This window comes from Lepidochelys kempii, chromosome 5, assembly GCF_965140265.1.
Source record: "Lepidochelys kempii isolate rLepKem1 chromosome 5, rLepKem1.hap2, whole genome shotgun sequence".
Taxonomy (NCBI): domain Eukaryota; kingdom Metazoa; phylum Chordata; order Testudines; family Cheloniidae; genus Lepidochelys; species Lepidochelys kempii.
This window is the reverse complement of record NC_133260.1, coordinates 105,122,859-105,137,013: the sequence shown is the minus strand read 5'-3', so window position 1 is coordinate 105,137,013 and position 14,155 is coordinate 105,122,859. Positions and strand designations below refer to the sequence as shown.

At 39.2% G+C, this 14,155-nt stretch overlaps 1 protein-coding gene across 16 annotated transcripts in view; it reads right to left on the bottom strand.

Annotated features, from left to right (window-relative positions):
• The window catches only part of KDM4C (lysine demethylase 4C), a 440,364-nt gene that overhangs the window by 26,104 nt on the left and 400,105 nt on the right, over positions 1-14,155 (bottom strand). For 15 of the 16 annotated variants that reach the window (XM_073345318.1, XM_073345317.1, XM_073345311.1 and 12 more), the window contains one exon: positions 11,007-11,177. In XM_073345318.1, coding sequence (XP_073201419.1) covers positions 11,007-11,177 — 171 coding nt within the window. Of the gene's footprint in view, positions 1-11,006; positions 11,178-14,155 lie in introns of those variants that run through there. The other variant, XR_012159108.1, reaches the window with a different exon arrangement.

Below are 14,155 nucleotides of genomic sequence, written 5' to 3'. Positions count from 1 at the left end.
CACCGCTGCCACCATGTCAAGGTTCCTTCCCCACTCTGAACTCTAGGGTACAGATGTGGGGACCTGCATGAAAACCTCCTAAGCTTACTTTTACCAGCTTAGGTTAAAACTTCCCCAAGGTACAAACTATTTTACCCTTTGCCCTTGGACTTCCACTGCCACCACCAAACTTTATCTGGGTTCCTGAAAAAATGTAGTTTGGAAACGTCTTTCCCCCCAAAATCCTCCCAACCCTTGCACCCCACTTCCTGGGGAAGGTTTGGTTCTAAATCCTCACCAGTTTGCATAGGTAACCACAGACCCAAACCCTTGGATCTTAGAACAATGAAAAAGCATTCAGTTTCCTTACAAGAAGACTTTTAATAGAAGTAAAAAAGAATCCCCTCTGTAAAATCAGGGTGGTGAATACCTTACAGGGTAATTAGATTCAAAACATAGAGAATCCCTCTAGGCAAAACCTTAAATTACAAAAAAGACACACAGACAGAAATATTCATTCTATTCAGCACAGCTGTTTTCTCAGCCATTTAAAGAAATCATAATCTAATGCATACCTAGCTAGATTACTTACTAAGTTCTAAGACTCCATTCCTGTTCTGTCCCCGGCAAAAGCATCACACAGAGAGACCCAGACCCTTTGTTTTTCTCCCTCCTCCCAGCTTTTGAAAGTATCTTGTCTCCTCATTGGTCATTTTGGTCAGGTGCCAGCGAGGTTACCTTTAGCTTCTTAACCCTTTACAGGTGAGAGGATTTTTCCTCTGGCCAGGAAGGATTTTAAAGGGGTTTACCCTTCCCTTTATATTTATGACAGTATGCTAGCAATTGATTTATGTATTTTAATTATGAATCAGTTGAACTGGGCTCCTAAATCATAATTTAGAGCTTAACTTTAGGTAACTAAATTTTAAAGCTGGACCCATTATGAAGTGCTGTTATAATTAGAAAAAAAACTAACAATAATAAATTATGAACATAGAAACTGGAGTTAGCTCTTCAATGAGCGGGTTAGTATACCAGACACCAGTTGTGCCTCAGTGCCCCAGCTCCCTCCTCTCACCCTCCCTAGGACCCCACAATCTTCCAGGGGCAGTGTTGAGAACACATCCCACTATTCCAGAAGACACTATCACCACTAGCAGCAGGCACAGGCCTGCAAAGCCTCATAGCCTTGTGATGATAGCAGACCAAGATGTGTGAACTTTTCTCACCACCGACCCTGGAATCATTTATTTCTACCATCACCAGCTTTCTCCTCATGTACCACCCCTCTGCCTTCTTAAATCTCTCCATCCTGTCGCCAGGTATCAGACCCTCCTGCTTTCCATTTGCTGGCTTCAGTCTTTTCCACTAGGTCCTTCCCCTCCCTCTCCTCACTTACCCCTCACTCTTTCTGCATCTCTTCTTTATGCCTCTCTTGCTATATTGATCAGACCCTCCCGTCCACACGCCTTCTAAATCTTCACCTCTCCTCTACAAACTCCTTGACTTACCTCTTATATGCTCTTTTACAGTACTACATAAATTAAAAGTAAAAGCTACTAAAATCAAACTATTAAAGATAAACTCTCCTGTACCCCTTATCTATATGGTGCTCCCGGAAATGCTGTTTAAGTCCAGAATGACTGTTCAATGTAAGCTGCAGTCCACCTAACCTTTACTTCTAAGACTGGACCAAGCCATGGCACTAACTCATCAAAGCCTTTGAGTTTAGGTACTAATTGGTGAAGTTTCTGAAAAACAACCCATAGAGATTTCATAATGCCTAAAACCCAATCAACCCTCCCTTTTATTATGGAGCAGTGAAGTCAATTTAGCAGGAGGATAATATGAGGATGCCACGGCACTCACAGAAATTAATTAAATACACCTTGACTGGGAATGGCTACTTCAGAAAAAGCCTAAATAACATGCAGAAAATTATTTGGCAGCTGAGGTCTCTTGTTCTCACTAAAAGGTTTTCAAGCAAATTTACAGACCTTCTCCAGGAAAATGCTCAGCAGCAAAATATCAGCATGGAAGCTCTATAAAAATCTATAGAAATAACATCATTATGGAAGGTGTGAAAATTAGACCAACATGTATGGCTGCTGGACTTCTGCATACAAATGGTCTTCCAGCTGTCTTTAGTTGAATGGTATTAAGTTATAGCTATAATTTTTCCCTCCTGAATTTAGAAATTTAGCTTAATGCAGTATCCCACCATGCAGCTATCAAAATGCTCTCATTAGCAGACTGCTCTCTGTAGTAATGGAAATTATCTGCAGATTGTTTCAAACAGGGGCTTAACACAGTATAAAGTGCGGGGAAGGGGGAAATAAAGAACTGAACACATGGTGTGAGAGCTGTCATGATAAGTCAGCTCTTAATGTATAAAATACAGGGGAGAACAGGGCTCATGTGGCAGAGCTGCAAAGATGACTCAACTGGGGTTCCCTGGGTAGACAGAGCATCACCAAGGATTGAACTGAAATGTCAGCAAGCCCATTCTGTTAATGCACTTAATACAAGCTGCCTCTTCTGCTTATTTTAGTTTAGTGTGCACTTGCTTTCAGCTTTGGTGTAAGTGATTAAGCTTACAAGCGACTGTTTTATAAAGAATACGACAAACGTATTTACTACTAACACCTCTGATTTAGATTAGCTTGTCATATAGACAGGTAAGGTATCATAGTTGAGAAGAGTGAATATATTTTATTTACTCATGCCATTAAACGGAAGGGAAGTAAATTGTAGAAACTCTTTGTACACATCTCATGATGTTAAAATGTTGTCAAACAATATTTTGCTTTGGAAAATTGATCATGTACAGTTCTTATGCAAATTTCTAAAATCCAAAAACTAACTTTTCATATGTTCCACATCATGTTGAATGAAAAAGAGTGGCAGTTAATATGCGACAGCCAGAATTTATCTAAACAGGAACGGCTATTCATACCACAAGAAAGCTTCCTATCCCACACTAAAAAGTTACTCAATCACTGAATCAATTGGAAGTCCTAGCTTCCAATCCCACACTAACAAGTTCACTCAATCTGATGGACTAGTTGCCAAAGCTATCCTCCTACACCCTTGCTCCTCATGACGAAATCATATAACTTGTTCTCTTAACCAGAAAGACATGGCTGGTACAGTCACTCCTTTATTCTTTCTCGGCATATCAGTTTAAAAAAAAATAATACTCTCCACATCAGCAGCGTCTTTCACCCAAAGAACTGAAACTTTTACATATATTCATTTAGTCTCTAAATTCCTAAGAGGAAAGGAAGTACTATTATCCCCATTTTACAAATGTGGAAACTGAGGAACAGAAAGTGACCTGTCCAAGGTCACACAGCAAGTCAGTGCATGAACAGAACATGGGTCTTCTGTCTTCCAGTCTCTTCTTCAATCATAGCTGCCAACCTGCCAAGAATTTTGCAGAGACATTTCTAAAAATAAGCCTGAGGCCTGGGCAGCATTTTTGGATCCAGAATAATTTTAGATTTTTTTCTTAGATAGGTGAGAGAAAATCCTAAAATGCACCACAACTCTCCCGCAACTCCTGGATTGCTGGGAAAAAATTCTGCTTTTGTCATGGTTCCCCCTTCTCCACTCTATTATATAGGCTACCACTATAACCCCCATATTTTCCATTGCATCCCTCATGCTCTCCATAGCTTCCACTATGCTCTTCACAATCCCCATGACCATAAGAAACTCTGACTGCTAAACAAGAGACTGATAGGACAGGCCACTATTGTTGACAAACATGGATCAATCACTATATCACAAACACTGTTCTTCTGAGCCCAACCTTGAATATATGTGTGATATAAACATTGTACTTTTATTGTCATAAGCAAGGATTACATATAGTGAACCAGGGTGCATGCTTGCTGTATATAAGCTGCTAAATTTTAAATCTTAAAGGCAATTAAAGTTCAAATTGTGCCATGAATGGAAAAAAATAAAGCACAAAAGCTTGTTTTCACTTTTTTAATTCTCTCCAGCAGCATTTGCTAAATATTAGGAAGATTTATCTTGTCTTTAAAAGATGATTTTACAGATTATCTTAATTTAACATCTCACCTGAAGTTGGTTCTATCAGCCTTTCCATTATCAACTTAGACTATTGTTAGAAACAAGAGGAAGTTATAGACAGGAAACTGTGATAAGATGATACTGAGGTTTATAAAGCCTCAAATGTAGACAGATTCAAAGTTAAAGCTGGCTGTAATCTACCCTATATTCATTGTTTATGCTTAACTATTGAGTCTCCTGTATTTGTAGTGTATCAGGGAACCAACAAACAAACGTACAAACAAAAAAGTGTGATTCTGCTCTCACCTACACCTTGGGTAAATCAAGAATGATTATGTTGAAGTTAATAAAGTTTCACTGTTTTAAATCAGTGTGAGGTCAGACTCAGGCCCCTTGAATTGTATGAGCAGCACTGCCTGGGCCCATGGAGTTACAGATGAAGTGGCAGCCTTCAACCTGACTCTGCTTGTTTAGGTTTTTTTAATAAATTTAAGTCCAAACTTTTAAAGTAACTCAGAAATTCATGTCTGTGCTCTTCTATGCGTGTAAACAGGGACTTGAGTGTGTAAAGAATGACATTCTGTGCGCCAGATTTGTAAGTGTCAATACAAAATTTACAAGTGCAATAAGGTGCTTATAGAAATTTCACAAATAATTATTAAATGTGTTCCTTAATGTTAATTTAATTTGTTAAAAAAATACATACATCTTTCACTCATTATGCAGAATCAGTGGGCCAAGTCCTTCTCACACTCCTTTGAGTAAATGTAATTAAGACAGACAGTGTCAAGCAGACAGAATTGTGCTCAGATTCTTTAAAGCTAATTTTATTAAGTATTTTCCTATTTTCTTTTTAATTTTAATCCTATCACTCCACCAATATTAGAAATAAAGAGGCAAATTCTGCCCTGACTTTCCCTCAATCTTCTTACCATCACTGCAGTCAGTGGGGTCATACAGATTGTACAGCAGATTTTTTTAATGAAGATCATTACAGGTAGGTTCTTGTTAATAAAAATAGGCCCTGATTTTGACACTGGATCCATGCAGGCAGATCCCTGTGCCCCTGTGGAGCTACACTGAAGTCAATAGGGGTCTGCACAGGTGCAAGGATCCACCTATTCACATCCGACTGTAGGATGAGCCTAATATTGTACATTTTAGCCAGCCTCAGTGGCCCAACTCTTTAGGCCTTCTTTCTTGTTCTGGCCTATGCATGGAATGACTTCCCAGACCAAGCATGACAGGCTCCCACCCTCTCCTATTTAAATCCCCCCCTAAAGACTTGCTGCTTCCGTAAGGTCCACAAACATTAACCCATGTCCGTCAAACTTCCACATTTGGTTGGGGAGAAGCCATGTAATGTTCCAGGTTACCACGGTTACCCACCATGTTTTGTATGTGTGGGTCTGTTTTTCATCTCCTTGGGGCAGAGGCTCTCTTTATTAATTTGCTTCCTGCATAGCACAGAGCATGTTGTTAGCAGTTAAATAATAAACAATAACAGCAACCTCTGAGACCATACGTGCATTGAGAGATAGGACCTAACTTGGCTGAGCTCTGAAGCCCCAGCTGGTCTGACCTCAGTCGCACTATTCTGCTGAATTACACTGTCCATAAATCTTTGATGAAATAACAGACTTGAGAGACGGCTAAAGGAAACTTAAAATGTACTGCCATTGCCATCTTTGTCATTCCTTGTCTTGTACATATTTGATTTGCACAAGTCAATGTATGTTACTGCTTTACCCAGTCACTAAATGCTTCTCTATATAGCAATCAGCTGGCCCAACTAATTAAAAATTCTGAAGCAGAGAGTCTAAGATTTTGCTGTGGATCATTTATCTGTGAGGCATGGTGCAAACTTTATGTCTAATTTTACAGGGAAAAGGTCATTTTCAATGGGTAGTGTACTACACTATGCCCCGAGTTTACATATATGTCCAATTATATGTCCAGGGGAAGCAGCCATTCAGGGCACAGGAGGGTCATATAAAAGGAGCTGCAGAGCAAAGCATTAGTCAGTTGCTGCTTGGAGCAGGAGAAGAAAGGACTGCAGGCCTAGCTGCCTGGAAGAGCAGCAGGGCCACAGACGGTTTGCTAGCAGGGACCAGGGGAGCATTGAGGGAGCTCCTGGCTGGTTGCTAGAACTGAGTAGGGACTGAGCCTGAGGAGGGCTGCAGAAAGATGCCCAGGGAGGGCATACCAAGGCTGGACTACGTGAAGACCAAAGCTCAGGGAGGGCTAGAGAGACACACCACCAAAACCCAGGAAGGGCTAGAGAGTGCTACTGAGATATACCCCAGTGGACCGTATACCCCGAAAGGGGTTTGTGCTTGTTAAAATGCAGACAGTGACTTGGGTGGAGCAGTATCACTGACAAATGTGCCAGAGAACCACCAAAAGGGGTCACCAGAACTAAAGAATGCAGACACGCCCAACCAGAAGGGGGCACTCGCCGGAGGTGGACGCCAATGCTGTTACACAGGGGTTGGCACATTCGTTAGTGAAGCTGTGTGTGAGAGAGAAGTTCAAGCAACAGAAAAAGATAGAAGGAGCAAAGAAGCCCCAGATAAGGTCAGAAAAGTCATGGTAGTGTGTCCTTTTGAAAAAAGCTAAGGGAGAGCTTTTGGTCAAAGTGCTAACTGAAGGGGGCTTGGAACTGTAAAAAAAGAAGTTACCCCCTGTTTGATTCCTACTGTGTTTGGGAAAGAGGAGTATGTACATTCTTTGTAAACAAACAGGATTGCATCAAATACCTGACTCCATCATCAATTTCTTTTCCTAGCAGAAACAATCTGCTAGACCCCAAAAATTGGGGTAACAATTTAAGATCTCAAAGGTTCCAGAGACAGAAAGAAAAAATTAAACTGTGGGGAAGCTAATACCATCACATTACGTATATTAGAGTGTGGGATCAGGAGTTGTTAAAATTTTCATTTCAAACTCTGACAGCATCACAAGGGAGTTATTCATGGACATTGACAGCGCTGGAGAGCTGTGAAGGTGGTCCCTGGCAGGGAAAAACCTTTAAATCCCACCCCCCAAAAAACAAACAAAAAAGCAGCCTCTCCAATTGCTTTGCTATTACACTGAGCTTTTGCTCAAATGCACAGTAACTAAAAAGTGATGCATTCTATTACAAAGAAAGCAGAAGACCATAATTTTGGTGCTTTGTGAAATTTAGGTGTGTGCTGAAAGCAATAGTAGCCGTCTTGAAAATTTCAGTGATGTACTTTCGCTGTCACATTTCTGAATGGTCCTGTTTCACTTTTCATGGCCAGTAGTGAATTTAAAATACTGATACACACAGAATGATGGACCTTAATCTTCACTAATCTCATCAGTCTGAAGGCTCTTTTGGGTCCACTGGTAAAAGAAGGTGGTTACATTAGCGTCAGCATAATTCTGTTTAGGGCTCTATGTATCACTGTAGGTTTTAAAAAAAAAGAGTTGTAGACAAAAAAAATTCATCGGTGACTGTCACATTTGCTTGGATTGACAGACTTTGAATCATGTAGCAATACATCTTTTATCATGGTTCTTGACAGCAGCAGTTTGCATGCTGAGTTTAACTAAGCTGATATACACATTCTTCAGGAATATATTGTTAAGCAGAAATTTCACAGACATTTTCAGAACTGCCCAGAACCACAGTATTTGGGTTTTGGGAAGAAATCCCCTCGGACTCATGAAAATATCACTCTAATGCTGCTCCAAATACTCTCCACTGACAGATAAATGTCTCCTTTTTCTCCTGTAGGAGCCCTTCCTTTCGGGGAGCAGTTTACACTGGTATTCCGCATGCTGCGGTGACATCCAATTCATTTCTAGGAGCAATTTAGATTGTTAGTTTTAATCTATAAAGACCATTACACTTTGAGTCCTGGATATGTTGTCCTGTGGCACTTACGATCAGGCAACACACTGACAACCCTTAGATTTGTACATGTGGTGGTGAGTGGTGGGTCATTCCCAGTGGAGTGTCCGTGACTCCGGAATGTGTTTCCCTCCTTGGTCTGAGATAGTAAGAATGTGGTGACCCGCAAAGCCTACAACAAGGCCTGTCGGGCTTTCACGAGGAATGGGAATGGGTCATGTCTTAGCTTTTGTGTCAGGTTCAATTTATTTTAGAAAATGTGTTTATATCACAAATTGTATCACAAATGCTAAGGCATTTTTGACAGATACAATATATAAATAGCAAAAACTACATAAATAAACCTGAACCAGCATGTTCCGTATTTAGCAAGCTGCCAGGATTTTCATGTAGAGATGTGTCTGACAGGTATTAAAATACCAAGTTTCACAGCATGTTGTGTTTACTGAAGGAAACCCTGACTGGAACAACAGGGAGAATAGTTACACTCTCCAGTGCAGAGTCTGCTAATTGACGTCGGCCCCACACACTAGGGCAGGATTCATTATGGTGTGCTGAGCTGGAGATGGGTGACAAGCCACAGAGCATTACGTGATGCTCCTCTAAGCAGCAGCAAGTTGCACTTTCAACCCGCTGTTGGCAGCACTTGCTGGAGAATGCAGCATATGTACTGGCCAGGGTTTTTTGGGGGGCCAGGGGACGACGACCCTAAACAGCCTATTTAACCTGCAGATTTAGTCTCCATTGGGATATGGTACACCAGACAGTACAATTCGCCAGCTGTTTTCTACCATTTGTCACTGAGCTATGGGGAGATCCTTACCTGCTGCGTGTGTAGGATAAAAAGTTGCACTTACATCTTTTACACACCAGCACAGCAGAGGGTAGAACTGAGCCCACAGGTTAGCAAATGCACTGAGGCTTACTAATTTGCAATTTAATTAGTTTAAATGGTCTAACTGAAGAGTCATTTGTTTGTGACAGTCTTACAAGGTTGAAACCAGAGGCCCCAAATGCACAGTAAAAAGTAAATAAAAAGCATGTCCTAATATATTTAGCAAATGCTAACACAAAGCAAAGAAAAATATATAGGGGATGGGAACAATGGATTCCCTGCCTTGGCAACTGTTGAATATCTAGAGCTAGAGAAGACAGAGTTTTAGAGATGAGGCTCCCCATCTTCCTCCTTACAAATAAATTACTGTGCCCAACACTGAAATCGTGGCCTGCCTTGCATAAACACAAGTGTGAGTTGAACTGAAATTGTGCTCAACACATACTGCAAAAGCAGAAAGCTCTATCTTTGTGAGCTATCTGAAAAGTGAAAACAGATGAGAGAAATAAGTTCCTCAATAGGCAGTAACATTGCTTTCACACCAGATTTGATTAATAAGTCCTCCCAGCAGCACTAACACCTGATATGCACATTGCGTGGATTATCAAATTTTAGGCCAGGCAGAAGAAAAAATATTCTTTCCTCCCAGTTACTGCTACAGGTATATTATCGAATGAAAACACAACAAGATTTCTCTAAGGAATATGAAATTTGTTTGGTATTTCCATCAAACAATTATATGTTGTTCATCTAGTATCTGAGAAGCACTGAGGCATATCCAGACCTGATTACATTCCTTCTTAGCTCCAGAACAAGCTATCCCAGTAGGGTGGTGAGCAGCTTCTCATCTCTCCCTTTGATACTTTGATGCAGGTGCACACAAAAGAGAGGTTTGTGATAACAATGCAGCCACATTTGCTTAGTATCTTGATGATCCCAAATCAAAAGGCCCTTGATCATTACTGGAGCCTTTCAGAATATTTCAAATTAAGGGGTAAATTTTTCAAAGCGATGTAACAGGGATTTAGCTGCATGACTTCCATTAACACCAGTGGGAGGTGAACAGCTAAATCCCCACTCACTGCTTCGAAAATGTACCCCTTTAAATATCTTATTTCCAAAATGCATTAGACTTTTCAATAACTAAACAGTTGACAAGAAAAACAGTATTATTTCCATTGCCAGTATTTGACAGATAACTGGTTCCAGAGACAAGTTGGTCTGTGGAAAACATTAAAGCTCCCAAACATCTTTATAGGATAGGAAGGCTGAGTATTCTGGGGGGTGCAGCTTCCTGAACCACAACATTCTAACTCTTATGCTAGTGTCTTATGCTATCCTAACCCCCTGCAGCCAGCAGAGAACACAGCTAAGGGAAAGAGGATGTGCATCCTGGCAATCCCTGGCTGCTCTAACAGCCCCTGGGAGTTGTTGGCAACAGGTGCAAGTTATAACACTTATACCAACAAATCAGCACAGCCCAGAGAAGCCTCAGGATCAGGGGACCACAAAGGTGGCTTGATTGAAGCCAAGGATCAGGGCCAATAAGTATGAAGAGGGTGTGAAATGGTACCAAATCAGAATGGTAATGGTTTGCACCCACTCTGCACCCACTTTTGTAAATGATTACACAAGGTGCAAGGCACTGGCAAATGTAATCCGGAATGTCTAAGGAAAACATGCATGTTCCCCAAATAAGCACATCATGTATTCAGTAACATTCCTGAAAAACATGGAGATTTAAGTGCCTAGGGGAAATCAAAATCTGCATTGCTTTTAGGACTAAACTACATATTCTTTTCCCTGTTGATTTTTATCATTAATAATGTAATCTTGCAACTAAACATCAAAAGATGTAAACACGTTGTCAGAACAGATTCCTGAGAGCCATTCTTCCCATTCTATATTTGAAAATAGGATTTTTCAATTCAGCATGGAATGTCATTATATCTCAGAGACAGATCAGAGTATGTGGAATTCCCATTCTAATATCCTTTATTAAACATATATTTCTTATTTAATTAAAAGACTTTGGAAGATTAGGTTTGATTAATTTGGTCAAATGGTGGATACTAATTAGAACAACCAAGGTTGGGAAGCCCATTAGAAAATGATAATTCTCTGCAGTGAAAACAACAAACATGAAATGAATATTAAGTCAGTTATCTCCTTTAAAGGTGAAAGGAAATATTCCCAAAGATTCAGTCTGTTTAGCTATGGGTGTTACACTCCTATTATCCAAAAAGAGCAAGTATCTTAAAAAATACTTACTACAATATCTTCAGGGAAAGTGTCCCGACTGAAGGAGCCATCATCAAACATGACTTCATAGAAGACTTGAGATGTCACTCCTATCACTCTGCAACTATAATATCGTGTGTTCCTGTGTTTTGTGATGACAGTCTGCCCCACTGTGATGGCCTTCTCACATGCTTTAGTTCTCTTGAAAGCAAGAATTTAAGAAACAGTCATTAAAAACAGTCACCACTTAGTTTATCAGAACCATGTCACATGATAAAGTACTGCAGTGATCAATCATGGCTCTCAATTTAGCAAGAAATCTTGAAATGCAAAATCTTTCCTTACTACAACAATCAAACTTTCTGTGAAGCATACACATTTACATTTTATTAGCAAAAGAATTACAGCCACACAAGATTGCAGCACATAATTAAAAATATATCTACTATTATGGTGTTTTGGCTCATCTTACAACACAGGAGAACAATTTAAGCAAAACAATTCTGGGACCATTCAGAAATGTTGTTTGCCACTATCTTAAATCCCTTATATCCAGCTCTAGTAGAGATCAGACATGGTGAACCAAGCTTATACTGTAGAATTTTATTGAAAGGCACTTCTCAAGTTTTGGATTTTCATAATGATATTACTTCATATTTTGCTCACTGGGATGACATCAATAGATACACATCTCGTTTTTGTAAAAGTGGTCAACAGTGATACAACAGGATGATTCACTAACTCAGAAACAATGCAGAACACTCACTTTAAAACTGCAGATGGTATTGTGCAGTTATAATGATTGTTTATTTTATCACTCACCTTTATGATGTAGCAGGTCAGTCATAACCACTGTTTATTTTCATGTTTCCTCTCTAACTTCCCTAAAATCAGCTATCACCTTCAGAAGAGTAGCCAAGATATACTCTAAGGTCAAATTATGCAAAGATTCTACCTCAACAACTATAGGTGTTATACTCCTATTATCAAAAAAACAAAACAAAACAAAACCCCCAAATCAAACCCCATAACTCAGCAAACGCTCAGAGATGTACATGATGCAGAAAATTGTGCACACCACTTCCCAACTAATGCATCCCAGTGTGCTTCCCACTTGCACAGTGAGCTTCACCATCTGGAGAAGTAAAATCAAGAGTTTCTCATCCTAATAAGACATCTTATGGCTGTTTATTAGCTGTAAATCATTTCATATTGGTTGCTGTGTTTGTGTGGTAAACTGTACTGTCTCTGGCAACAGCTGGGCATCTGAACTTTTCTGACAACAGGAGATGCTAAAAACCACAGCACGATTCAAACAGCATATCTGTATTAGTGAAAATGTTTTGAATTAGAAATATTTACTAACCAGCTTGAAATACTGTATGACATATGCTAAATTAATTACCCAATTTCCTACCACTTTTTCAACTGTCTGTAACCTTTCAAGCAGCAAAGTTCTTCAATAAATGTAATAATCTAAAAAAAAAAAAAGTACCTGAGAAGGTCTGCAAAATGAGGTGACTATAGAATTGTCAGTGTGATTATTAGAAGCTGAGTTATCATCGGTGCCCATGCTCTTTGTTAGATTTTTACATTTTATCTTAAAGTAATTCCTGCAACTTTTTTAAAACAAACTTGGGCCAAATTTTGAAATACTTCTTTTGCTTTGTAATTTTTGGCACACTACCACTTTCTTGCATCACATTACAGAATTTACACATCTCAAACTTTTGTGTTTCTAAAAACTGAGGGCAAAGCAAGTACAAATGTGTTGTGTGCATTTGAAGTCTATCACCAAAAAATGACAGACTTCAGATGCACACAACACATTTTCTGGGGCTAGTGCACTAAGCTTGTGTTTGCAAGTGATTTCTCTGAGTAAAATTGTGTTCATGAAAACAGAGGATTGGACTGAGGCCTACTATGAAGTTATACACAATTATATGTCTACAGCATTTTCAAGATCACCTGGAAATAATCTTTCTTTCATAATTATACATATTATTTAATGGCGGTTTACCTGTTTAAACAGCCATTACTAGTTCTGTATATAACAATATCACTAAGCCTAAACACAAAATGGTGAAATGAGCCAAGAACTAGTTTACCACTATAAGTTATTATCACATAGGTCCCTCTACTGGTAACATCAGTTACCGCTGTCACACCAAATCTTGAATAATATGTAAAAATCCAGGTGTTTGTTTCTTGAAAAATTCCAGACTCCATTTATCCAAATATGTTCAGAAACAGAAACTGAAAATAGTCATTGAATTACCCATGTGAGTGGAGCAGAAGTTTCTGGTGGATATATAAATCCAACAGGAAGTAAATGTATTAAAAGTACAAAATGTATTACAAGTATAAAGATTGAGCTTCACAAAACAAAAACACAATTTTTTTGTTAAGAATATACTGATTGGTTTACTGGTAAAATTTTCACAAAATAAACTCCACAACTCAATCCCCCTACCTCCAGGCAGAAAACCAAATAAATGAACAAAACCCTAAAAAACCTCAAACCATAGAAAACCCTACTGCATCCCAGCTCAAGGGGACGGAGTTTGGCTTTCAGTATGTTACTTTGGTAGGATTCTTGATTTATTTTGCAGAAGAACATATTGACAAGCACACTGTAATAACTGATTGCCTGTCCCAGAAAACATTTCCTGTCAGAAAAGCCTGAGAACTTATTGATGTTAAGAATGTCATTTTTGAGCAGAAAGGACAGTTGTTATGCAAGGGGCTCTATCAAATTAAAGAACCAGCTGTGGTATCTTTCAGATTATGGTGCAAATTGTGGTTCAGAAAGTGTGATTTTTCCTCAACATAACCCAAGCCAAGGGTGAACTAAGATAGCAGTAGAAACAGAGAAAATCAAACAGACAAACAAACAAAAAAGCCATCTTGGCCTTCCATATGTGAACCTGAAAAAATGGGATACATTATGGTAGAAGTCCTTGCTCTTTATTTGTGTGACTGATGTATTGCTAGCAAACCAGATGCCATTTTATGCCAAGGTCCCCATGCCTCACTTGGATACTGAAAACACATAGCTGGAATTAGTCTGGTTCACCTGTGTGTTAGTACTGGTAAAATAATTAGAGTTATAAAAATGTGCTTAGTGTTTATGCTTTATTGAACACTTGTAAATTGTTACTTGGATTAATCTCACTTTC